This window comes from Microcaecilia unicolor, chromosome 10 (genome assembly GCF_901765095.1).
Source record: "Microcaecilia unicolor chromosome 10, aMicUni1.1, whole genome shotgun sequence".
Taxonomy (NCBI): Eukaryota; Metazoa; Chordata; class Amphibia; order Gymnophiona; family Siphonopidae; genus Microcaecilia; species Microcaecilia unicolor.
Genome location: NC_044040.1, coordinates 137,069,237 through 137,095,492, shown reverse-complemented (window position 1 = coordinate 137,095,492; position 26,256 = coordinate 137,069,237). Strand labels below are relative to the sequence as shown.

The following is a 26,256-nucleotide window of genomic DNA, read 5'->3' as shown; positions in this document are numbered from 1 at the left end:
GTCCACCATCTCTGTCTCCCTGTAATCCGTTGGGTTGGTCGTGAGCCCTTGGGCCCTGGCCGAGGCCAGCAGTAGCCGACCCAGGCCAAGGGGAGACCGACCCACCACCGCACACCCCAGCTACACAATACCCCCTAAGCTACCCCTCCCCACAGTCCCTCAGGAAGAAGGGAAATAGGCATACAGGCGGGCCTCGCGGCCGAACCGGAACCCACGCACACAGAGCCACTCGTGCGAGCCTCACGGCTGAACTGGAACCCAATCACACACAGGGAGGGGTGAAAGAACCCAGAGGGCCCCAAGATGCCAGACACGCACTGAACACCAGCAATAGGGCAGAGGGGGAAACAAAGGACCAGAGCGGGCCACGCCCATGCAGGGGACTAGCGCAGGACAGGGGAACTAACACAGCAACCCACCCCCCCCCCCACCAGGGTAGGAGCCCCAGGCAGAAGCCAGAGGAACCAGACACAAAAGGAAGGCAGAAAACCTTTGCCTCAAACCCACTGTAGACAGAGGCACACGGAACACAAAGGGTTAAGCTTGTAGAGCCAGCAGAGAGAGAGTGCCATAAATCAATAAACAATCAGAGAGAACGCTTCCCCTCCCGAGAGGGAGTGGGGCCCATCCAACAAACACACTGGCAGAGGCAAGAATACAATACACACAGTACACAAAGGGTTAAACTCACTGAGCCAGCAAGCCGGAACACTGGGAAGAGAAATCCTTAAAACAAACAAACAAAGGAGAAGGCTCTCACTCAGCCCAGAGCCCCTGAGGCTGAGCAATGCCCAGCCCCCACTAAACAAACGAGCAGCTGACCCTGATTACAGAGCTAGGCGCACACACACACACAGCAGCAGCTAACCCAGAGGGAAGGAAAAGAATACTCTAATACAACACAGATCCCTGTCAGAACCTAGAGCACGTTCTGAGAGAAACCTATCAGGCTTTCCTGTTACCACCAAGTAAGTAACGCAAAAGCAGAGAAACTCTTCAGCTGCAGGCTAAAGTACTATCCCCTGACGTCAGCACAACCCCTGGCAGCCAATCAGAAGAGACGTCCCACCTCCCCCTCAGCCAAACCGGCAGAATCATAACACTCCCCCTCCCTTGTGCCCCAGGTCCAATATCTCTTTCTCCTCCTCCCATACAGCAGCGCTCCCTTCTTCCCATCCACTGTCATGCCCAACATTTCTCCCTCTCTTCTCTGTGCACCATCTCTCCCTCCTCTTCACCTGTGTCCAACATTTCTCCCTGTGTTCCCCCTCCCCCTCCATGCAACATGTCTCCTGCTCCATCCACCCCATATCTCTTGTCCCTATCCCCCTCTCCCTCCAGGCAGCATTTCTCCCTCTCCTACCACTATACAAGATTTCTCCCTCTGCTCCGCTGCCTGCCCGGTACCTTGACTGAGCCCCAAATGTAGCTATGCGCACCTCTCCCCAGGCTCCGCTTCGCTGCATGATTGTCGCTCCTTGCACTCTTCCTCTCACCCGCCACGCTGCACGCAGCGCCGCCATTCACACAGGCAGCCGCGCTCCCCCCACCGCATCCATCCAGTCCTCTGATGCACTTCCTGTTAGGACTGGATAGACGCGGCAGGGGAGAGCGCAGCCGCCTGCATGAATGGCAGCACCGCGCGACAGGCGAGAAGAAGAATGCAGAGCGATGCAGCGAAGCGGAGCCTGGGGAGAAGCAGCGAGCAAAGAAGGATGTGAATGGGCGCCTGGGTGGGCCTGGGCCCATCCAGGCCCACCCGTGGCTACGCCCCTGCTCAGGACCAAAGTCCACCACCCTAACCACTAGGCCACTGAACTGAGAAACCCGGACAAATCGAGGAAACTTGGAAACCCGCCCGGGCTCCCCACGGCACCCTCAAAAAGAGGACATGTCCTGGGAAATCTGGACATATGGTAACCCTACCCATGAGGGCTACATTAGTGGTGTACAGTTGGGTATAGTAGGTTTTGGAGGGCTCACCATACAGTATAAGGGGGTAATGGTGAGATCAGTACCTGGGAACATTTAGGTGAAGTCCACTGCAGTGCCCCCTAGGGTGCCCCACTGCTCTGCTGAGATGTCTGTGTGACCAGTCAGCTAAAAATGCTGGCTCCTTCTACACCCCAATGGTTTGATTTTGTATGTTTTTCACTTGGACAGGTTTTTTTGAAAATGCACTAAAAAGATAAACGCACAGAGCACAAAAACATCTAGCAAGTGGCCATTTTCGAAAAAAAAAAAAAAAAAAAAAAAAATAGACATTTTGCTGTTTTGAAAATTGCTATATTCACCACTTGGATTCTGGACGTTTTCAGCAAAACATCCAAAGTCGGATTTAGATGTCATATCGAAAATGCCCCTCCACACGAATGGTCAGGGAGGCTACAGTGACCAATTGGCTTCAAGCTAGAAGACACAGGTGAATCAGTCCTGAGTTTTCAACTCCTAGTTTACTTACATTTTGGGGATTTCGCAATATGATAAATTTCAGAACAGCTGGGGCAAGTGGTCATACTTATGGGTACAACCCATAAGTGTGCAACACACATTTATGAACTTACTGCTCTCATATGCATAGCATGTACATGTTATGCATGGGGCATATTTTTAATTTGTGTAAAGTTGATCTTTATCAATTAGTCATAACTCATAATCTTGATGTATTACAACCGCTGTAAAACTTAATTTCTGGAAAGCTGACAAAGTTTTTAGGACAATGCCACCCAATATTTAGCGCTATTTAACCTGCCAGAACAGCTGCTGACCGGCTATCCCCCGCTGAATATCCCCGGTTAGTAGATAGCGGATAGCCAATTATATCACGCAGTCAACTGGCCACTTGAAAACCTAATATATCTTTGGCCCGTTTGAAGATAACCAGCTAAGTCAATATTCAAACTTAGCTGGTTATCTTCAAACTGGCCATAAATAAACCGGCCATTCAGTGACTGTCACCGGAAACGACCTGGCATTGAATATTCAGGCTTAGCGCTGACCACGGGAGTTAGCCGGTTTAACACCCGCAATTTGAATATCAGCCCCATGCAGTCTAAACTGATAATAAAGGCCTGCACTAAAAAACTGAAGGGTCAATATTCAGCCTGTGGTGGTAATTTTTAAGTTACTGATAACCACAGGAAGAATTAAGCTACTAATTGGGTTTCTGCCAAATACTTGTGACCTGAATTGGCCACTATTGGAAGCAGGACACTGGGCTAGATGGACCATTGGTCTGACCCACTATGGCTTATCTTATGTTAAGCATGGATATTCAGTGCTGGAACCCTTTGAAAAGACTGACATTTTTAAAATAAATGTACTTGATCCCATCACTTAAACTTTGCCATTATAGTAGAGTTGAGTCTGGTCAACATTTCAACACACATCACAGTATCCTGCAAAATAATTACCACAATGGTACATATCCTTCAACTTAGCTTTATAATAAATATAAACACCTTAATAAACTGTATTAAATCAAAAATGAGGACATTATAATGCCTTTGTATTGCTCCATGGTACGACCACATCTTGAATATTGTGTTCAATTCTGGTCACCGCATCTCAAAAAAGATATAGTGGAATCAGAAAAGGTAGAGAAGGGTGACGAAAATGATAAAGGAGATGGGACGACTTCCCTATGAGGAAAGGCTAAAGCAGTTAGTGCTCTTCAGCTTGGAGAAAAGACGGCTGAGGGGAGATATGATAGAGGTAACATAGTAGATGACGGCAGAAAAAGACCTGCACGGTCCATCCAGTCTGCCCAACAAGACAAACTACTACTACTATATGTGTATACCTTACCTTGATTTGTACCTGCCTTATTCAGGGCACAGACCGTACAAGTCTGCCCAGCAGTACTTCCCGCCTCCCAACCACCAGTCCCGCCTCCCATCACCAGCTCTGGCACAGACCATATAAGTCTGCCCTCCACTATCCTCGCCTCCCAACCACCAACCCCTCTTCCCCCCACCTGCTCCGCCACGCAATTTCGGCTAAGCTTCTGAGGATCCATTCCTTCTGCACAGGATTCCTTTATGCATATCCCACGCATGTTTGAATTCTGTTACCGTTTTCATCTCCACCACCTCCCGTGGGAGGGCATTCCAAGCATCCACCACCCTCTCTGTGAAAAAATACTTCCTGACATCTTTCCTGAGGCTGCCCCCCTTCAACCTCATTTCATGTCCTCTCGTTCTACCGCCTTCCCATCTCCGGAAAAGATTTGTTTGCGGATTAATACCTTTCAAATATTTCAACGTCTGTATCATATCACCCCTGTTCCTCCTTTCCTCCAGGGTATACATGTTCAGGTCAGCAAGTCTCTCTTCATATGTCTTGGAACGCAAATCCTGTACCATTCTCGTAACTTTTCTTTGCACCGCCTCCATTTTTTTAACATCCTTCGCAAGGTACGGCCTCCAAAACTGAACACAATACTCCAGGTGGGGCCTCACCAACGACTTGTACAGGGGCATCAACACTTCCTTTCTTCTGCTGATCACACCTCTCTCTATACAGCCTAGCAACCTTCTCGCTACGACCACCGCCTTGTCACACTGTTTTGTCGCCTTCAGATCCTCGGATACTATCACACCAAGATCCCTCTCCACCTCAGTACCTATCAGACTCTCACGCCTAACACATAAGTCTCTCGTGGGTTTCTACTCCCTAAGTGCATCACTTTGCATTTCTTCGCATTGAATTTTAATTGCCAAACCTTAGACCATTCTTCTAGCTTCCTCAGATCCTTTTTCATGCTTTCCACTCCCTCCCGAGTGTCCACTCTGTTGCAAATCTTAGTATCATCCGCAAATAGGCAAACTTTACCTTCTAACCCTATGGCAATGTCACTCACAAATATATTGAACAGAATCGGCCCCAGCACTGATCCCTGAGGCACTCCACTACTCACCTTTCCCTCCAAGCGAACTCCATTTACCACCACCCTCTGTCGTCTGTCCGTCAACCAGCTCCTAATCTAGTACACCACTTCGGGACCTATCTTCAGCCCATCGAGTTTATTTAAGAGCCTCCTGTGGGGAGCCGTGTCAAAAGCTTTGCTAAAATCTAAGTAGATTACGTCTATAGCATGTTGATGATTCAATTCTCCATATACCCAATCAAAGAATTCAATGAGATTCGTTTGGCACGATTTCCCTCTGGTAAAACCATGTTGTCTCGGATCTTGCAACTTATTGGCTTCCAGGAATTTCACTATCCTTTCCTTCAGCATTGCTTCCATTACTTTTCCAATAACCGAAGTGAGGCTTACCGGCCTGTAGTTTCCAGCTTCTTCCCTATCACCACTTTTATGAAGACGGACCACATCCGCCGTTCTCCAATCCCTCAGAACCTCTCCCGTTTCCAAGGATTTATTAAACAAATCTTTAACAGGACCTTCCAGAACCTCTCTGAGCTCCCTCAATATTCTGGGGTGGATCCCGTCCGGTCCCGTGGCTTTGTCCACCTTTAGCTTTCCAAGTTGTCTATAAAATAATGAGTGGAGTGAAATGGGGTAGACGTCAATCACTTATTTACTCTTTCCAAAAATACTAGGACTAGGGGGAACGCAATGAAGCTACAAAGTAGTACATTTAAAATGAATTAGAGAAAATTATTTCTTCACTCAACGTGTAATTAAACTCTTGAATTTGTTGCAAGAGAATGTAGTAAAAACAGTTAGCTTAGCGGGGTTTTAAAAAGGTTTGGATGGCTTCCTAAAAGTCCGTAGACCATTATTAAAATGGACTTGGTGAAAATCCACTGCTTATTTCTAGGATAAGCAGCATAAAATGTATTGTACTTTTTGGGGGTCTTGCTAGGTACTTGTGACCCGGATTGCCCACTGTTGGAAACAGGATGCTGGGCTTGATGGACCTTTGGTCTGTCCCAGTATGGCAATACTTATGTACAGCAAACAGCAAATCAAAAACTAAAATGCAAGACATCAGAGATGCACATTTCCCAAAGCTGACATATTCCAATTAATATATTCAAAATAAAATACTTTTTATACCTTTCTTGTCTGAACATTTTATTTTCCCATTCACTTTGGTTCAAGTGTTTGTTTTTTGCTTTTCTCAATTTTGTTCCTGTCCTTGCAGGGTCTCCTGTCCATTTGACATTTCACCATCTATCTTCCCTCTGCATCCCTAGCCATATGGTCTAGCATCTCCCTTCTGGGTCCCTATCCTTATCCTCCCCCATATTCAGGATCTGTCCTCACCCTCTCCTTTCCTTCCCTACCTCTCTTCTAGTACCAGCAGCAGCAGCAGCGATTAGAGAAGGTTGCTTCCAACTGGTGTTGGAGCTTTCTCTCTGCCTATTCTGATGCAACTTCCTATTCCCGTGTAGGCAGGACCTTGCAGAAAGAACACTCAAATGCTAGCTGGAAGCAGTCTGCTCTAATCGCTGCCGGTACTAGGAGAGAGGTAGTGAAAACTGGGGGGGGGGGGGGGGGGGGGGGGGAGCTATCCCTGCTCCACAAACTCCATCAGGGCTATTCTTCCTCCCATCCCAGTGTTCTCCTTGTATGTTTTTTTTTGTTACATTTGTACCCCACGCTTTCCCACTCATGGCAGGCTCAATGTGGCTTACATGGGGCAATGGAGGGTTAAGTGACTTGCCCAGAGTCACAGGGAGCTGCCTGTGCCTGAAGTGGGAATCAAACTCAGTTCCTCAGTTCCCCAGGACCAAAGTCCACCACCCTAACCACTAGGCCACTCCTCCACTCCAGTTGGCCACTCCTTTCTCCAGCCTTCATGTGAATCCAGGTTGTGTTGTTTAGTGAGCCGGGGATATTGAGCTAAATCTGCATCCTGGCCTGCCCCCAAGGACTGGCTCCTAGGCTTCTGGGAAGTGACTGTAGCACTGGGCTCCCTTCTCTCCTGGGGCCATGCCAGATTTTCAACCTTTGCTGAGTTTCTGTGCCTGCTCTGAGGAAAAGAGGGTCCTCATGTTCTCTTACTGTTTGACTTAAAGGGATGGGGCAGAGCCTTTGGTTCATTACCACTATATAAACAGGGAAAGAGAAGAGTAGAAACCCAATCGAGAGAGGGAAAATGAAAAGGGGCAGAGATTCTGGGAGTAGGAAATATGAATCATAGGAGAAAGGGATTGGGGGAGGGGGTCAGCAGATCCATGAAGGCAGCATGAAGAAATTAGAGGCCAGCTAGAACAGCCATGTCTTAACTGCCCTTTTGAATCTGAGGAAAGAGGGCTCCAGATGAAGATATAGAGCAGTGGTTCTCAACTGTTGTATTATGACGCACTATAGCATGTCATGAGCATCTGAAAGATGTGTCTCAGGGCTAGCACAAAAAGAGCAGTGGCTGCAAGAGGAGAGCAGCAGCAAGAAACACACCCCAGCGGTTGCCTTGACTTTCTTTCATCTAAAGCTATTCTTGATCCACTTCAATCTGGCTTTCGCTCCCTTCATTCAACTGAAACAGCGCTTGCTAAAGTCTCCAATGATCTGTTCCTAGCCAAATCCAAAGGTCTCTATTCTATCCTCATCCTTCTCAATCTATTTGCTGCTTTTGACACTGTTGATCACAGCCTACTCCTTGATACTTTGTCCTCTCTTGGATTTCAGGGCTCTGTTCTTTCCTCTTCTATGTTTGTGCAGCGCTGTGTACGCCTTGTAGCGCTATAGAAATGCTAAATAGTAGTAGTAGTTTTCTTCTTATCTCTCCCAGGGTACCTTTAGTGTATACTCTAGTGGATCCTCTTCTACTTCTGTCCCACTGTCAGTTGGTGTACCTCAGGGATCTTTCCTGGGACCTCTTCTCTTCTCCATCTATACTTCTTCCCTTGGTACTCTGATGTCATCCCATAGTTTTCAGTATCATCTTTACGCTGATGACTCCCAGATCTACCTCTCCACACCAGAAATCTCAGCCGAAATCCAGACCAAAGTATCAGCCTGCCTGTCTGACATTGCTGCCTGGATGTCTCAGCGCCATCTGAAACTAAACATGACCAAGACTGAGCTTCTTATCTTTCCCCCTAACCAACCTCTCCTCCTCCCCATTCTCTATTTCTGTGGATAACACTCTCATCCTTCCTGTCTCATCAGCTCGTAACCTTGGGGTCATCTTCGACTCCTCCCTCTCCTTCTCTGCACATATTCAACAGACTACTAAAACCTGTCGTTTCTTTCTCTATAATATCAGCAAATTCGCCCTTTCCTTTCTGAGCACACTACCAGAACCCTCATCCACGCTCTTATCACCTCTCGCTTAGACTATTGCAACTTGCTTCTCACTGGTCTCCCACTTAGTCATCTCTCTCCTCTTCAATCTGTTCAAAATTCTGCTGCACGACTAATATTCCGCCAGGGTCGTTATGCTCATATTAGCCCTCTCCTCAAGTCACTTCACTGGCTTCCTATCCGTTTCTGCATACAGTTCAAACTCCTCTTATTGACCTATAAGTGCATTCATTCTGCAGCTCCTCTCTACCTCTCCACTCTCATCTCTCCCTACATTTCTCCCCGGGAACTCTGTTCACAGGGTAAATCTCTCTTATCTGCACCCTTCTCCTCCACTGCTAACTCCAGACTCTGTTCCTTTTATCTTGCTGCACCATATGCCTGGAATAGAGTTCCTGAGCCGGTACGTCAAGCTCCATCTCTGACTATCTTCAAATCTAAGCTAAAAGCCCACCTTTTTGATGCTGCTTTTAACTCATAACCCTTGTTCACTTGTTCAGAACCTTTATTTTATCATCCTCACTTTAACATTCCCTTATCTCTTGTTTGTCTGTCCTAATTAGATTGTAAGCACTGTCGAGCAGGGACTGTCTCTTCATGTTCAAGTGTACAGCGCTGCGTACGACTAATAGCGCTATAGAAATGATAAGTAGTAGGAGATGCAGCTACATGAACCCTGACACCAACGATCCTTTCCTGGGTTGCCAGCAGGAAACTGTGCTCACCAGGTTTTCATTTCTGGTAAATAGATACACCAGAAGTGAAAACCTATTAAACGTGGTTTGCAGACAACAACCTGGGAAGGAGCATGTCATTGGAGTTTGTGTAGATACATTCTCTTGCTGCTGGGCTGCATTTCCTTCTGCCAGTCTCCCCTCCAAGCGGGTGACCTGCTGAACATTTCAGGGGAGGAAGGGGCGAGAGAAAGGACAGAGAAATGCTGGAACATAAGGGTGGAGGGGAAGGGAGTTGGGGCAGGGAGATGCTGGACCATAAGGGTAGATGGAAAAGGAGAGGGGAAAGGGAAATATTGCACTATATATGTGGAAGGGGAGGACAGGGAGATGATGGAGCGTAAGGGTGGAGGGGAAGGGAGAAGGGTCAGCGAAATGCTGGCCCATAGGGGTGAAGGAGAGAGAGAGAGGGGACAGGAAGATGATGGACTGTAAGCGTGGAAGGGAAGGGAAATCTTGCCTCACCAATCTATTACATTTCTTGGAAAGGGTGAACAATCATTTGGATAAAGGTGAGCCGGTCGATATTATGTATCTGGATTTTCAAAAGGCGTTTGACAAAGTACCTCATGAAAGACTCCAGAGGAAATTGGAGAGTCATGGGATAGGAGGTAGTGTTCTATTGTGGATTAAAAACAGGTTAAAAGATAGAAAACAGAGAGTAGGGTTAAATGGTCAGTATTCTCAATGGAAAAGGGTAGATAGTGGGGTTCCCCAGGGGTCTGTGCTGGGACTGCTGCTTTTTAATATATTTATAAATGATTTAGAGATGGGAGTGGGGTAATTAAGTTTGCTGACGACATAGTTATTCAAAGTTGTTAAATCGTGAGAGGATTGTGAAAAATTACAAGAGGACCTTACGAGACTGGGCATCTAAATAGCAGATGATGTTTAATGTGAGCAAGTGCAAAGTGTTGCATGTGAGAAAGAGGAACCCGAATTATAGCTATGTAATGCAAGGTTCCACATTAGGCGTCACCGACCAGGAAAGGGATCTAGGCATCTTCGTTGATGATGCAATGAAACCCTCTGCTCAGTGTGCGGCGACAGTTAAGAAATCAAGTAGAATGTTAGGTATTATTAGGAAAGCAATGGAAAACAAAAATGAGGACGTTATAATACCCTTGTATTGCTCCATGGTGCGACGGTACCTTGAATATTGTTTTCAATTCTGGTCACCGCATCTCAAAAAAAGATATAGTGGAATTAGAAAAGGTATTGAGAAGGGTGACGAAAATGATAAAGGAGATGGGACGACTTCCCTATGAGGAAAGGCTAAAATGTCTAGTGCTCTTCAGCTTGGAGAAAAGACGGCTGAGGGGAGATACGATAGAGGTCTATAAAATGAGTGGAGTGAAACAAGGTAGACGCAGTGGCGTACCAAGGGGGGGGCGGTGGGGGCAGTCCGCCCCGGGTGCCAGTGGGTAGGGGGTGCTCCGCTCCCGCTGCCTCCCGTGGCCGTTCCCGTGGCGCCGCACATTAAAAAAAAACGGCGACGCAGCGTCGCAGGCAGCGCCCCTCGTGCCCTGCTTGTAAAAAAAAAAAAATCAAATCTCCTTCCTTCTCCTCCTCGTCTTGACGTCTTGACGTCGACTCGGGCCTTCCAATCAATTTGATTGGAAGGCCCGAGTCGACGTCAAGACGAGGAGAAGGAAGGAGATTTGATTTTTTTTTACAAGCAGGGCACGAGGCGCTGCCTGCGACGCTGCTTCGCCGGTTTTAACGGGACTGAGGTGGGGAAGGAGAGGGGTGAAAGGGACTCGGGTGGGGGTGTTCAGAGGGGAGAAGGGGACTGGGGTGGGGGTCTCAGACAGGGGACTGGGGTGGGGATCTCAGAGGGGAGAAGGGGACTGGGGTGGGGGTCTCAGAGGGGAGAAGGGGAGGGGAGAAGGGGACTGGGGTGGGGGTGTTCAGAGGGGAGAAGGGGACTGGGGTGGGGATCTCAGATGGGAGGGGGAGGGGAGAAGGGGACTGGGGTGGGGATCTCAGAGGGGAGAAGGGAAGGGGAGGGGAGAAGGGGACTGGGGTGGGGGTGTTCAGAGGAGAGAAGGGGACTGTGGTGGGGGTCTCAGACAGGAGAAGGGGACTGGGTGGGGGTGTTCAGAGGGGAGAAGGGGGCTGGAACTGGGGGCTGAAAAAAGGGGCAGAGAGAGAGAGGGGACAGATCCTAGATGGAAGGGGGAGCGAGAGGGAGGGCAGACCCTGGATGGATGGGAGAGGGAGGGCAAATGGTGGATTGAAGGGGCAGAGAGAAAGGGCAGACAGTGGAGTGGATGGAAGGGAAAGGGCAGACAGTGAATGGAAGGGGCAGAGATAGAGGGCAGATGTGGCTGGAAGGAGCAGGGAGAGAGGGCAGACATTGGATGGAAGGGACGGCAGAGAGGGCAGACACTGGATGGCAGAAAGAGAGAGAGAGAGAGAGAGAGAGTGAAGACAGATGCTGGATGGAAGGAAGACGGTGAAAAGAAGATGAGGAAAGCAGAAACCAGAGACAACAAACTGTAAATAAAATATATATATATTTTTTTTTTGCTTTAGGATAAAGTATTGTAGATGTGTTAAATGTTTATAATAGAACATGTAAATAAGGTAATCTTTTTAATGGACTAATTTTAATACATTTTGACTAACTTTCGGAGAACAAAACCCCCTTCCTCAGGTCAGGATAGGATACTGTAACAGCACTATACTGTACTGACCCGAGGACGGAGGTTTTGGCCTCTGAAAGCTAAATGTATTAGTCCAATAAAATGGTATTATTTTACTTTCTATATTTGTTTTATTTCTATTTGTTAATTTGTAAAGTGGTGATTGGTACTTGTTAGTTTTTTTCAAATTTACATCTGCTGTCTTTATATTTTGCACAGTACTAGGGGACAGTTTCTGTTTCTGTGGTGTTGCATTGTATGCAGAGTCTGGCATTGGGGGTTCAGTTTAATTTTTGTCTAAATAGAACGTTTATGATTACTTATTCTATAGTGGATTAGGGTGTATCTGTGTTTGTGAAAAAGACATGGCTTTCAGTTGGCATTGACTGTGCAGGATCTACGATCTGTACTATTCTGTCTGGTTTCGTTTTACAATAGGTGAATTGATGTTCTAGTGCTCACTGTAGTGTTTAAGATGCTTTCCTTTTCCTTGTGTGACTTGTAGAAATGACTGCTTATGGTATGGTAGAATTGCTCTATAGGTCCTGAGTGTTTTGTATTCTCGGCATGCCTAGTACTGGATTTGGGGGGGGGGGGGTGTGTTAAAAAATGACCGGCCCCGGGTGTCAACTACCCTAGGTACGCCACTGGGTAGACGTCAATCACATGTTTACTCTTTCCAAAAATACTAGGACTAGGGGGAACGCAATGAAGCTACAAAGTAGTACATTTAAAATGAATAAGAGAAAATATTTCTTCACTCAACATGTAATTAAACTCTTGGATTTGTTGCCAGAGAATGTAGTACAAGCAGTTAGCAAGGTTTAAAAAAAGATTTGGATGGCTTCCTTAAGGAAAAGTCCATAGACCATTATTAAAATGGACTTGGGGAAAATCCACTGCTTATTTCTAGGATACGCAGCATAAAATGTATTATACTGTTTGCGGATCTTGCCAGGTACTTCTGACCTGGATTGGCCATTGTTGGAAACAGGATGCTGGGCTTGATGGTCCTTCAGTCTGTCCCAGTATGGAAATACTTATGTACTTATATACTTATATAAATGCTGGACCATAGGGGTGGAGGAGGGGGCTACAAGTTTACAAGGAAAGGGGGGACAGGAAGATGTTGGGCTACAAGCGTGGGGTAGGGGAGAGAGAGAATGAGAGAGAGGAGATTGTAAATGTGGGAGGAGAGAGAAGAGGCAGGAATATGCTGGACTATAAGTGTGGGTTAGAAAAAATGGGGTACAGGGAGATGCTGGGCTACATATAAGAGGGGAGACAGAGAGGAGATGCTGGGTTACAAGGTATAGGAAGATAGAGGGTGGAAAGATGCTCGGTATGATGGAACCATGTGGGAGAGGCCATGGGATCATCATTGAGACGAGTGAGAGGAGGATGGTGAGTACAGAGGGTAGAAGTGTATTAATGGGGAATGGGTGAAAGAATGGAATAGGAAATCAGGAAAGGAGTGAGACAGGAGAAATGGATTGGCTAGAGGATGAGAGGTGGAGATGAAAAGTTCATAGGTGAAATGTAGATGGAGAACTGAAGAGTAAGAGGGTGAAATTTAAGAGAGCAGACAGAAAACAAAGAAAGCAGAAAAGAGAAACTGGGACCAACATGCTTGGAAAAATAAAATGCCCCCAAAAAAGGTAGAAAAAGTGTTTTTTTTTTTTGAATTATTAAATGGAATACATTAGCTTTGGAAAATGTGCATAATTGGATGTCTTTATATTTTGTTCAAAACATGGGTGACAATAAACACAAAATAAATTGAAATGCACCCAAAAATAGTTCACACCAGTATTCTCAAAATGCATCAAAAAGAAGGACCTTCAACAATGCAGGAACTCTAACAATATTTTAAAGCAGCTCTGCCATGTATCACAGATACTTCACATTCAACTTGGCACTACATATCATCATTGGTCCAACGTTTGTTTAATTTTTGATTTGAAAATGCTTGTGATTAATATATATACTTTAATATCCAACAGCAGCTTCTAAAGAGTGTAAAGAAATCAAACATCTTAAAAAGCAAGGAACCAAGACCAACGCGGTTGCATTTCGAGCACTGGCAGCTTTGCCTCAGGGTACAATTTACCAGCATTACTGCAACAATAGAAATATATATAATGAGTAGCAAAACTTGATATGTATTATAATATAACTTAAACTAGTCAATGGTTATACCTGCACAAATGTCATTTAAAGTCTAATCAAAAAGGCATAACTAATTAGTAAGTTGCATTTTTATAATACTGGTGTGCACTATTTTGGGCGCTATTCTATATATTTTATATTTTGTTCAGCACAGGGGAAAATGCATTTCTGTTTTTAATTTTTCTATGTTGTGGTAAATGCCTACTTTGACTTCTTGGGGTTCCCCAGTTCAATTTTTGGCTTAATATTTCTATTTCTAATTTTTGATCTCTTGTTTTGTATTTGATGAGAGCTTGTCTGTGTTTTGTGTGTGACTGATGAGTGGTATTCTATTCGCATGTAATTTCTCAGTAGAACTCTGTAATAGTCCCATTTGTTCTGTTTTACCAGTAGTAGGGGTATTGGTTTTCTAGGATGCTGGAGAGGAAGATAGATACATAGTTCATATGAGAATGGAGTGGATAGAGCACTGTTCATGGAAGAGAGTGTGTATGAACAACTTAAAAATCTAAAGGTGGACAAAGCCGTGGGACCAGACGGGATCCACCCCAGGATATTGAGGGAGCTCAGAGAGGTTCTGGCTGGTCCTCTTAAAGATTTGTTTAATAAATCCTTAGAGATGGGGGAGGTTCCCTGGGAGTGGAAAATGGCGGATGTGGTTTCTCTTCACAAAAGTGGTGATAGGGAAGAAGCTGGAAACTACAGGCCGGTGAGCCTCACTTCGGTTACTGGAAAAGTAATGGAAGCGATGCTGAAGGAAAGGATAGTAAAGTTCCTGGAAGACAATAAGTTGCAAGATCCCAGACAACATGGTTTTACCAAAGGGAAATCATGCCAAACGAATCTCATTGAATTCTTTTACTGGGTGACCAGAGAATTGAATCATGGACATGCTATGGACGTAATCTACTTAGATTTCAGCAAACCTTTTGACACTGTTCCCCACAGGAGGCTCTTAAATAAACTTGATGGGCTGAAAATAGGACCCAATGTGGTAAATTGGATTAGGAACTGGTTGACGGACAGACGCCAGAGGGTGGTGGTAAATGGAATTCGCTCGGAGGAGGGAAAGGTGAGTAGTGGAGTGCCTCAGGGATTGGTGCTGGGGCCGATTCTGTTCAATATATTTGTGAGTGACATTGCTGAAGGGTTAGAAGGTAAAGTTTGCCTTTTTGCGGATGATACTAAAATTTGTAACAGAGTGGACACCCGGGAGGGAGTGGAAAACATGAAAAGGGACCTACGGAAGCTAGAAGAATGGTCTAAGGTTTATCAATTAAAATTCAATGCGAAGAAATGCAAAGTGATGCACTTAGGGTATAGAAATCCACGGGAGACGTATGTGTTAAGAGGGGAGAGTCTGATAGGTACAGACGGGGAGAGGGATCTTGGGGTGATAGTAGCTGAGGATTTGAAGGTGACAAAACAGTGTGACAAGGCGGTGGCCGTAGCTAGAAGGTTGCTAGACTGTATAGAGAGAGGTGTGACCAGCAGAAGAAAAGAGGTGTTGATACCGCTATACAAGTCATTGGTGAGGCCCCACCTGGAGTATTGTGTTCAGTTTTGGAGGCTGTATCTTGCTAAGGATGTAAAAAAAATTGAAGCGATGTAAAGAAAAGCTACAAAAATGGTACGGGATTTGCGTTACAAGATGTATGAGGAGAGACTTGCGCACCTGAACATGTATACTCTGGAGGAAAGGAGAAACAGGGGTGATATGATACAGACATTCAAATAGTTGAAAGGTATAAATCCGCAAACAAACCTTTTCTGGAGAGGGGAAGGCGGTAAAACGAGAGGACATGAAATGAGATTGAAGGGGGGCAGACTCAAGAAAAATGTCAGGAAGTATTTTTTCATGGAGAGAGTGGTGAATCATTGGAATGCCCTCCCGCGGGAAGTGGTGGAGATGAAAACGGTGACGGAATTCAAAAATATGTGGGATAAACATAAAGGAATCCTGTTTGGAAAGAATGGATCCTCAGAAGCTTAGCCGAGATTGGGTGGCAGAGCCGGTGGGGGGAGGCGGGGCTGGTGGTTGGGAGGTGGGCCTTGTTCTGGGCAGACTTCTACGGTCTGTGCCCTGAAAATGGCAGAAACAAATCAAGGTCAGGTATATACATAAAGTAGCACATATGAGTTTAAATTGTTGGGCAAACTAGATGGACCGTGCAGGTCTTTTTCTGCCGTCATCTACTATGTTACTATGATACAGGGAACATGGGAAAAAGAGGCATGGAAACTGAGGCTGGCAAATTGAAGGAGAGAGATATGGATAGTTTATTAAGGGGGGCATTTTCGATGTGACGTCTAAATCTGACTTTGGATATTTTGCTGAAAACATCCAAAAATCAAGTGGTGAACATGGCCAGTTTCAATCCTGCAAAAAAGTCTATCTTTTTGTTTCAAAAATGGCCAATTCCATTTCCTAGACATTTTCTAGATGTCTTGTGCTTTATACATCCTATCTTTTTGGACCATGAAAAAAAAAGGGTCCAAGTGAAAAATGAACAAAATCAAGCCATTCGGATGTAGGAAGAGCCAGCATTCTTAGTAGACTAGCCACATAAACATCCCAGCAGAGCAGTGGGGCACCCTAGGAGGCCCTGCAGTAGACCTCACATAAAAGCTCCCAGGTACACATCTCATCTTACCCCCTTTTATTTTATGGTGAGCCCTCTAAAATCGAGAGGAGAGTCCAAAGAGAATCCATGTGTGTGGAGAACTCAAAAAATCCCACAGAGTAACTCAAGAAGAGAATCTAAAACTCTCTAAGCATGGTGCCTAGAATAAAAGTAAAAGAATAAAAAAAGTGTACCAGAGTGGGAGAAAAGTATACAAAACAATAATGACTAAATTCAGGGGTGCTAAAACCTACAGACTAGTGGGATGTGAAGTGATAACCAAGAATATGTGCCATTAGTTATTTTAAATATGTGAAAGAGGTACAATATGAACAGCATAGCATTAAACAAGAGGCTATGGGCCCTTATAATTGCCAGAAATTGGATGAAAATGGAAAAATTAAGACACTTAAAAGTGCCAAAAAAATGTGAAAAATTAAGTGGTAATAGGAAATGTGTACGTAAAGATAACGTGGGTGTGAAAATAGACTAAAAATACCATACAACCGGTTTACCAATAGGCAAAAGACTAAAAATGTTTATAATTGCTAGAGACCAAGTGAGAGCAGAAAGATTAAGAGACACTGAGAGCCATATATCATAAGTGGCTTACCATTTACACAAGAAACTGAAAAGGTAACTAATGAAAAAATGTATGTATCAAGCTACAAATTTTTGACCATCTTGGTTCTTACTGTGGTTCTTATGATTTCACCTTTTGATGTTTTTATTCTGAACTTGCGCACAGGTTAGTAAAAAAAATTTTTTTTCATTTGTTTTTTCCATACATATGCGAATCATCAATCTCAGCATATTAAATTTGTTTTATTTCTTTATTTCATTCATCAGTTATACACAGCTCTAGCTTACATTTTAGTGAACATTTCATTTCATGGCGTTTCTCTACAATGATTTAGCTTGTAATTGTTTTATATCAAGGTGCAATCTATCTTATACTTTTTCATTATTTTGTTATTTTTACCTGAACTCTGATTGTACATTGTATCACCTTCCTATATTATGTTCATAAGTTACACAAGTTTTAATGTTCCAGAGGAGATCTGGGAAATTATAGACCGGTGAGTCTGACGTTGATACCGGGCAAAATGGTAGAGGCTATTATCAAGAATAAAATTACAGAGCACGTACAAAAACATGGGCTGATGAGACAAAGTCAGCACGGATTTAGTGAAGGGAAGTCTTGCCTCACCAATCTACTGCATTTTTTTGAGGGGGTGAACAAACATGTGGACAATGGGGAGCCGGTGGATATTGTGTATCTGGATTTTCAAAAGGCGTTTGACAAAGTGCCTCATGAAAGACTCCTGAGGAAACTGGAGAGTCATGGGATCAGAGGAAGGGTATTACTAAGGATTAAGAGCTGGTTGAAAGATAGGAAGCAAAGAGTAGGGTTGAATGGTCAGTAATCTCAGTGGCGAAGGGTAGTTAGTGGGGTCCCGCAGGGGTCTGTGTTTGGACCGCTGCTTTTTAACATATTTATAAATGACCTAGAGATGGGAGTAACTAGTGAGGTAATTAAATTTGCAAATGACACAAGATTATTCAGGGTCGTCAAGTCGCAGGAGGAGTGTGAAAGATTACAGGAGGACCTCGCGAGACTGGGGGATTGGGCGTCCAAGTGGCAAATGGAAGTTCAATGTTGACAAGTGCAAAGAGAGGGAGGGACAGGGAGGACAAAATTCCCCGGGCCTCCAGGGGGGCCCGGCGCCGACTCCATGGGTGCTCGATATCTCGCCCCTCCCTCCCTCCGAGGTTCCGAGTTCCAGGGCCCGCCCGTCCTGACGTCCTCCTTCCCTCCCTCCCTCCGAGTTCCAGGGTCTGCCCTCCATCCGTCTGTCCCTCCCTCCTAATTTCAAAAGTCTTCTTCTTGCCTCGTTGGGGACGGGGTTACGGCGATAGCAGCACGCACTGAAAAGCGTGCAGGCTCGCGCTTCAGCCTTCCCTTGTCTGTCTTTGAGCTCTGGTCCCGCCCTCATTTCCTGTTTCCACAAGGGCGGGACCAGAGCTCAGAGACAGACAAGGGAAGGCTGAAGCGCGAGCCTGCATGCTTTTCACTGCGTGCTGCTGTCGCCGTAACCCCGTCCCCGATGAGGTAAGAAGAAGGCTTTTGAAATTCCTTGCAGGAAAACCAGAGACCTACTGGAGACCATCTCATTAATACAAAACAGCTCAAATTCACTGTGACTCGAAGCAGGTGGCAGGTGAGTTTATGCTGATCCATTCTGCTGTTCCAATTACACTTTTTTTCTTTTCTCTCTGCTTGATGTATTCTCTCCAGTTCTTTCGCATTTTTCTGCATTGATTCTGCAAATAACACTGCTTCCCACTTTTTCCTACTGCTCCACTTGTCAGAATCTTCTACATTTTTTTGCCCACTCAAAGGGAAGGGAAATGCAAATTTTGCACATGAAGGAGAAGCAGTCCCTGCACAATCTGCTGCAAACATCAGCCATGGCATGACTTTAGGTTACCAATTGTAAAGTAGAAGGATATGATTTTACTTTTTAAAAAAATCTGAAAAAAGGAGCATAATTGTGACGTTGAAGACTGTTTAATATTCTGGCAACAATTCTACACTGATGAATGGACAACACCTACAGACTCACCCCAATTTCTCCAAGAACGGGATAACAGATGCAGAACAGTACTAGACAACATAGCACCACTGCAAACCAGAACCTCACATAGAAAAAACTCAATACCATGGTTTAACGAAGAATTGAAAGAACTAAAAACACAGGTCAGAAGATTAGAAAGAGCATAGAGCAAGAAAAAAGACGAACACACATTCAAAGACTGGAAACAACTACAAAGAAAATACAAATACACTATCAGATAAACTAAAAGGACGTATTGTAAAACCAAAATAGGACCAAACTACAAGGATACACACAAACGCTTCTCACTCGTAAACAATCTCCTAAATACTACAACGGTTACCTCCAACAACATAGACACCCCATCAGCAACCAATCTTGCGAAATACTTCAATGAAAAAATAATAAAGCTCCGACTCATGATACCTACCAATACAACGGATTACACAGACATCCTTGAATGTCTAGACCCAAAACCCGGGGAATACCCAGCAGATCGATCATGGACCAACTTTGACACGCTCTCATCAGATGAAATATCTCACTGGCTCGGAAAATACGCCAAATCGCAATGCAAACTAGACATTTGCCCTACTAGTCTAATAAGATCTGCACCCAAACAATTCAAAACAGACCTCACGAACCACATAAACCACAGGCTTCAAAATGGGCTCTTTCCCACAGATAAAGGAAACATCCTACTTACACCGCTGCCAAAAGATGCCAAGAAAAGCACATTGGACCTAACCAATTATCGCCCAGTAGCATCCATTCCGCTCATAACCAAACTCATGGAAGGCGTAGTGACGAAACAACTTACTGAATACCTAAACAAATACTCAATTCTGCATGATTCTCAATCAGGATTTCGGTCAAATCACAGTACTGAAACTGTTCTAGTGTCCGCAATGAACTCATTCAAACAAGCAATTGCAACGGGTGACAACATACTCCTCCTACAATTCGACATGTCCAGTGCCTTTGACATGGTTAATCATAAAATACTATTACATATACTAGAATACTTCGGAGTAGGAGGCACAGTTCTCAAATGGTTCAAAGGATTCCTGACCATAAGATCATACCAAGTAATAACGCACGCAGACAGATCACCCCCATGGACACCTGAATGTGGAGTTCCCCAAGGATCCCCCCTCTCACCAACCTTATTCAACCTAATGATGGTACCTTTAGCCAAACTTCTAGCTAATCAAAACCTCAATCCCTACATATATGCAGATGATGTCACAATCTACATCCCGTTCAAACATGATTTAAATGAAATCACCAACGAGATCAACCAAAGCCTCCAAATCATGCACACCTGGGCGGATGCATTCCAACTAAAGCTTAACGCAGAAAAAACACAATGTCTTGTACTCACCTCTCAACATAACACAAAAAACTTCTCCACCATAATCACACCATACTGTTCTCTTCCTGTCTCACAAAACTTGAAAATTCTTGGGGTTACTATTGATCGAAACCTCACTCTCGATACCCACGTGAAGAACACGACGAAAAAGATGTTCCACACCATGTGGAAACTCAAAAGAGTAAAACCTTTCTTCCCAAGATACATCTTCCGTACCTTGGTACAGTCAATGGTAATAAGCCATCTGGACTACTGCAATGCACTGTATGCTGGCTGCAAAGAACAGACTATCAAAAAACTCCAAACAGCCCAGAATACCGCCGCCAGACTCATATTTGGAAAAACTAAATATGAAAGTGCAAAACCCCTAAGAGAGAAACTTCACTGGCTCCCACTTAAGGATCTGCATGATTGTACACAAAATCATTCACGCAGACGCCCCTATCTACATGCTAAACCTCATGGACCTACCTCCCAGAAACGCCACAAGAACATCCCGCAGATTTCTCAATTTGCACTTCCCCAGCTGTAAAGAACTAAAATACAAGCATGCCACCACCTTCTCTTACACGAGCACGCAGATATGGAATGCATTACCTACAGACCTGAAATCAATTGTTGAAATAAATAACTTTCGCAAATCTCTGAAGACACATTTCTTCAACAAGGCCTACAAAGAGAACCAATAGCTTCACTAATCCACTTTACCAACCCACCCAGCCATGAAAGTCCACCTTCTATACTCACCCGCCTAATCACTTCCTTCTTTCTTCCCTTACTCAATCTCTGCACATTACTAATTGTATCTGATATCCTGGAATGATAATGTCATAACAAAACTATGTAAGCCACATTGAGCCTGCAAATAGGTGGGAAAATGTGGGATACAAATGCAATAAATAAATAAAAATCTGAAGTAATTGGACTGTCAACAAGACCCACACATTAAAGAATAGAAAATTTGTTTAAGCAGCCAAAGAAAATTCTACAATAACATTGCCATCCTTTATTCCTGTACTGTTGTGCCATATTCCTGATGATTTACAAATGTTCTGCGTTTGGTACTGCCAGTGTTCATCCTAACACAGAGGATAGGGGACCATATTAAGATTTGTCCAAACAGGATAGAACGTGCTAAAGCAGTGATCCAGTCCATCCTTTTGTCTATCTGTCTGGGACATGAAGACATCCATAAAATATGCATAAAGTAGTCCTGACTTGGCTGTTATCTACCCTATTGAAAATGACTTTGATCCAATAAGGATGAGGTCATTCCCAATATGCTCAAAGCTGAAAAGCATTTAAAAAAAAAATCCATACATACGGAAAGCATGGTTTTCACTCCCTTCCTTGTTGTTTATCCTTCTGCAGGATCTCTCTTTTCTACATCCTTTCTAGCTTTCACCAAGGTGACATCACAGCCTCTAATATCTCCCATGTCCTTTCCCATTTTCCCTCCCATAATCGAAGCATTTTCGTGTAGCTCAGGGGCATTGAGGTAGCTCCCTTAAGGACATCTTCTTCTGTTTCAAGTCTATAGCTCAGAGGTGGACAACCTTTGGGAGTATTTTACTAAAGATTAGCTTGAGTTATCTGCAGCAGGGCCCATTTTATCCCTGCTGCAGATAACTCAAGCTAATCTTTAGTAAAAGACCCCCTTTATACACAAAGGGCTACATGTTTGTGTATAGTGTTTTGCAGTGGAGAGATTATGTTTTAGCCTTACTGAGGTGGCACCAAAACATCAGAAAATGTGTAGAGCCTAAATCGTGACACACTACCTCTTGAAGGATCTATATATGGTGCAGGGGCCCGGCCCGGTACAGGACGGAGTGGAGCGGGTGAAGGGGGGAGCGGCAGTGACCTCAGGGGGGGGGGGGGCGGCCCAGGGGCAGCCTTGTCCCGGGCCCGGCCCAGTCTCTCGGCGGCCCTGGTGCAAAGTGATGCATATGGGTAAGAGGAACCCGAATTACAGCTATGTCATGCCAGGTTTCGCGTTAGGAGTTATGGACCTAGAAAGGGATCTGGGAGTCATCGTTGATAAGACATTAAAAACGTCTGCCCGGTGTGCTGCCACAGCTAAGAGTGCACAGAATGTTGAGTATTATTAGGAAATGGATGGAAAATAAAGACGAGGATGTTATAATGCTGTTGTATCGCTCCATTGTGTGACCGCACCTTGAGTATTGTGTCCAATTCTGGTCGCCGCATCTCAAAAAAGATATAAAGGAATTAGAAAAGGTGCAGAGAAGGGCGACGAAAATGATAAAGGGAATGGAACGACTTCCCTATGAGGAAAGGCTGAGAAAGTTAGGGCTCTTCAGCTTGGAGAAAAGGTGGCTGAGGGGTGATATGATAGAAGTCTACAAGATAATGATAGAAGTGTACAAGATAATGAGCGGAGTAGAGGGACAGATGTGAAGCATTTGTTTATACTTTCAAACACCAACAAAACCAGGGGACACAAGATGAAGCTAGAATATGGTAGATTTAAAACAAATAGGAGAAAGTTTTTCTTTACTCAGTGTGCAATTAGACTCTGGAACTCGTTGCCGGAGAATGTAGTGACAGCAACTGGCCTTACGGAATTTAAAGGGGGTTTGGACAGATTACTGAGGGAAAAGTCCATTGAACATTATTCTTTTTTTTGGGGGGGGGGAGGGTTGCCGGGTTCTTGAAGCCTGGATTGGCCACTGTCGGAGACAGGATGCTGGGCTTGATGGACCCTTGGTCTTTTTCCAGTATGGCGGTGCTTATGTACTTATGTATATTGTTTCAGACTCCTGATGCAAGCCCTCTGGCCAAAACACAACGTTGTGTTGAAGTTTTTTTTGATTTTCAATAAACCTTGTTTTAACTCAAGACATTGTGTGCTGCACTCTTTGGAACCCGTGGTTTTAGTTCCCACTTTCCTTCTGTTCTTGAGCCCTCTAAAATCCACACTTACTGTACCCAACTATACATCTCTACAATAGCCCTTATTGCTGCAGGTGTCACCTATATGTGGGTACAGTAGATTTTTGTGGGGTTTCGGAGGCTGACACTTTACACCACAAGTGTAACAGGGTGGATTGTGGGCCTGGATCCCCTTCTCGGTGCACTGCACCAACCACTAGGCTACTCCAGGGACCTGTCTGCTGTTCTAATAGGACTGGCCATAACATCTGAAGCTGTCATAGAGGCTGGTATGTACTGTTTCATTTGCATCTTTGGGGGGTGTGAGTTAGTCAGTGACCACTGGGAGAGTAAGGGGGTGTTATTCCTTTATTCCTCCAGTGGTCATTTGGTCATTTAGGGCACTTTTCTGTGGTTTAGTCATTATTAAAACTTTTAGCCCTGGACGTTTTTGTTTTGTTCCATTGTAGCAGACAAATGTCCAAGTGTTAGGAACACCAAAATCCTGCATTAACGCTCCCCCCACCCCGCCACCCGACTCACCCCCTTGTGATTTGGATGCACTGCAGATGGACTGCATAGAAAACCATCTAAAAATGGGTTTTGAAAATAGCAATTTGGATGTTTTGGGGAAAAAAAATCCAAATGCTCAGTGATGGAAAAGGAAGTATTATAGGAATGAGGTAAAGATGGAAAAATAAGCGGAGGTCAAAGAGTTGAGACTCACGAGACAATAAAAAGTGATGCAAAGGTAAAAGAAAGGAAGATAGCATGCAGAGGGAAGATAAGCAGTAGCTGAAGACAGAAGTATGAGAAGTGATGATGATGTAGATGATCAGAGAGATGGAAACTGCAAACAGAGCTGGAACAAAGTGAGATGAAAAGAATGAGAGAAATGAGGAGACCAATAAAAAGCTTGAGTAACTAGCTATGCCATATAGAAAAAAGCACACAGTTGGGGAAGGGGGCAATACTTCTCCCAGACTGTCAAAATTGTGTACACTACAGTAGTGCACTCCCATACAAAATATTAGAGGGTGTTGACAAAAGGATTGTAACATAAGAATTCTGGTAGAACAACCCTTTGTTTTACTGCACAATGCATTTCATTTGTTTGCTTTATGAGTTTGATAGCACCACTGGTAACTATTCTGACCAGTAGTAGTCTGGGGACATATTTTCTGAGTTATCATGTGTCACCAATTTTTGTAGTCTTCTTAATGCATTTTTGCAAAGCATTCATCAACTAGTATTTTGTAGCCCATGGACTCTGTGCTTCTATTTCTACTGCAGTATGCCGTTAAAATCATGACTAACATGAACTGAAGAGATTTCCCTCTCACTGCAAAAATGTTGTTGTTCTCTTGCTTCACCCATGCTTTGTTCTGAATGATTTTGAATGCTGTAGTCTGTGATCAATACAATAACTTTCTTTGGAGTAGATTTTGTCCTTGTGTGGGAAGCAAAACTGAATGATGAGGAGAAGAAGGGAAAAGATGAAAACAAAGGGTCTGAGAGTGGGGACCATCTGGAGATGAAAACGGAGGAGACCTACAAAAACTGGAGGAAGAAGTTCTTACAAAATCTGGTCTCAGCTGGTCTGAAGATGGAGGAGGTAATTCATCTTTTCATTCTACCGACTCCTACCACTCTTGCATTTTTTCAGGAGCAAGCTGGATCTTGGTTCTGCCTCCATATCCTGTACTGTGAAAGGAATTAAGAAGTTAATTTTATAAAGGTTTTTCTGCCTGTAAATGCTGTTTTTACATGCAAAAAAGGTCTTTTATAAAATTAATCTATGGTATATGCATGTATAAGTATGTTTAGAAACAAGACAATGGGGGCTCATTTTCAAAAGAGAGAAACATCCAAAAAGTGTCATAAAGCAGCATTTGGACTAATTTCTTCTCAAACCATCCAAATTGGTATTTTGGAAACCTATTTTGCAGATGTTATCTATGCAATTCATCTGCAATGCATCCAAATCACAAGGGGTCGTGCTGGGAGTGTTTCAGGGCCGGGTTTAGGGTGTTCCTAACACTTGTATGTTTTACAGCCATAATGGAACAAGATGAAAATGTCTAGGGCTGAAACTTCAACTTTTTGGTCTAGACCTGTTTTGAGAATGAATAAGGCACAAAAAAGTGCCCTAAATGACCAGATGACCACTGGAGGGAATCAGGGATGATCTCCCCTATACTCCCACAGTGGTCACTGATCCTCTCCCACCCCCAAAGATGTGATTAAAAATATTACTTACCAGCCTCTATGACAGCTTCAGATGTTATAGCCAGTTCTATTAGAGCAGCAAGCAGGTTCCTGGAGTAGTATAGTGGTCAGTGAAGTGCATTATAGAGAGGAGGGCCCAGGCCCAGGCCCATATCTCATTCTACCTGTTACACTTGTGGTGGAAAGTGCGAGCCCTCCCACACTCCCCCAAAACCTACTGTGCCCACATATAGGTGACCCCTTCAGCCATAAGGGCTGTTGTAGTGGGTACAGTAGATTTTTGGTGGATTTTGGAGGGCTTAGCATACAATATAAGGGAGTAACGGTGAGATGTGTACTTTGGAGCTTTTATATGAAGTCCACTGAAGTGCCCCCTAGGGTGCCCCATTGTTCTCTTGGGATATCTATGTGACCAGTCTACTATTGAAACAAAAAAAAAAAAAAAAAAAGAATGCGGGCACCTCCTACATTCCAATGACTTGATTTTCTCTGTTTTTCACTTGGACTTTTTTTTTGTTTTTCGAAAATGGACCAAAAAGATAAATGCACAGAGCACGAAAACATTTTGCATGTGGCCATTTTTGAAAAAGAAAGATAGGCGTTTTATTGCTTCAAGAATGGCCATATTTCCTAGTCAGATTTGGGACATTTAGCTCAAAATATCCAAAGTCAGACATAGATGTCATATTAAAAATGCCCCTCCACATGTACTTATTCGTGTGCTGCTTGTAGATGTTTCCAGGTAT

General features: G+C 44.2%; 1 protein-coding gene across 6 annotated transcripts in view; it reads left to right on the top strand.

The window, feature by feature from the left end:
• The window catches only part of ANO7 (anoctamin 7), a 413,838-nt gene that overhangs the window by 71,197 nt on the left and 316,385 nt on the right, over positions 1–26,256 (top strand). For 5 of the 6 annotated variants that reach the window (XM_030215797.1, XM_030215795.1, XM_030215793.1 and 2 more), the window contains one exon: positions 24,724–24,896. The exons of the other annotated variant lie outside the window; for it this stretch is intronic. In XM_030215797.1, coding sequence (XP_030071657.1) covers positions 24,724–24,896 — 173 coding nt within the window. The remainder of the gene's footprint in view (positions 1–24,723; positions 24,897–26,256) is intronic. 6 annotated transcript variants of the gene reach the window in all.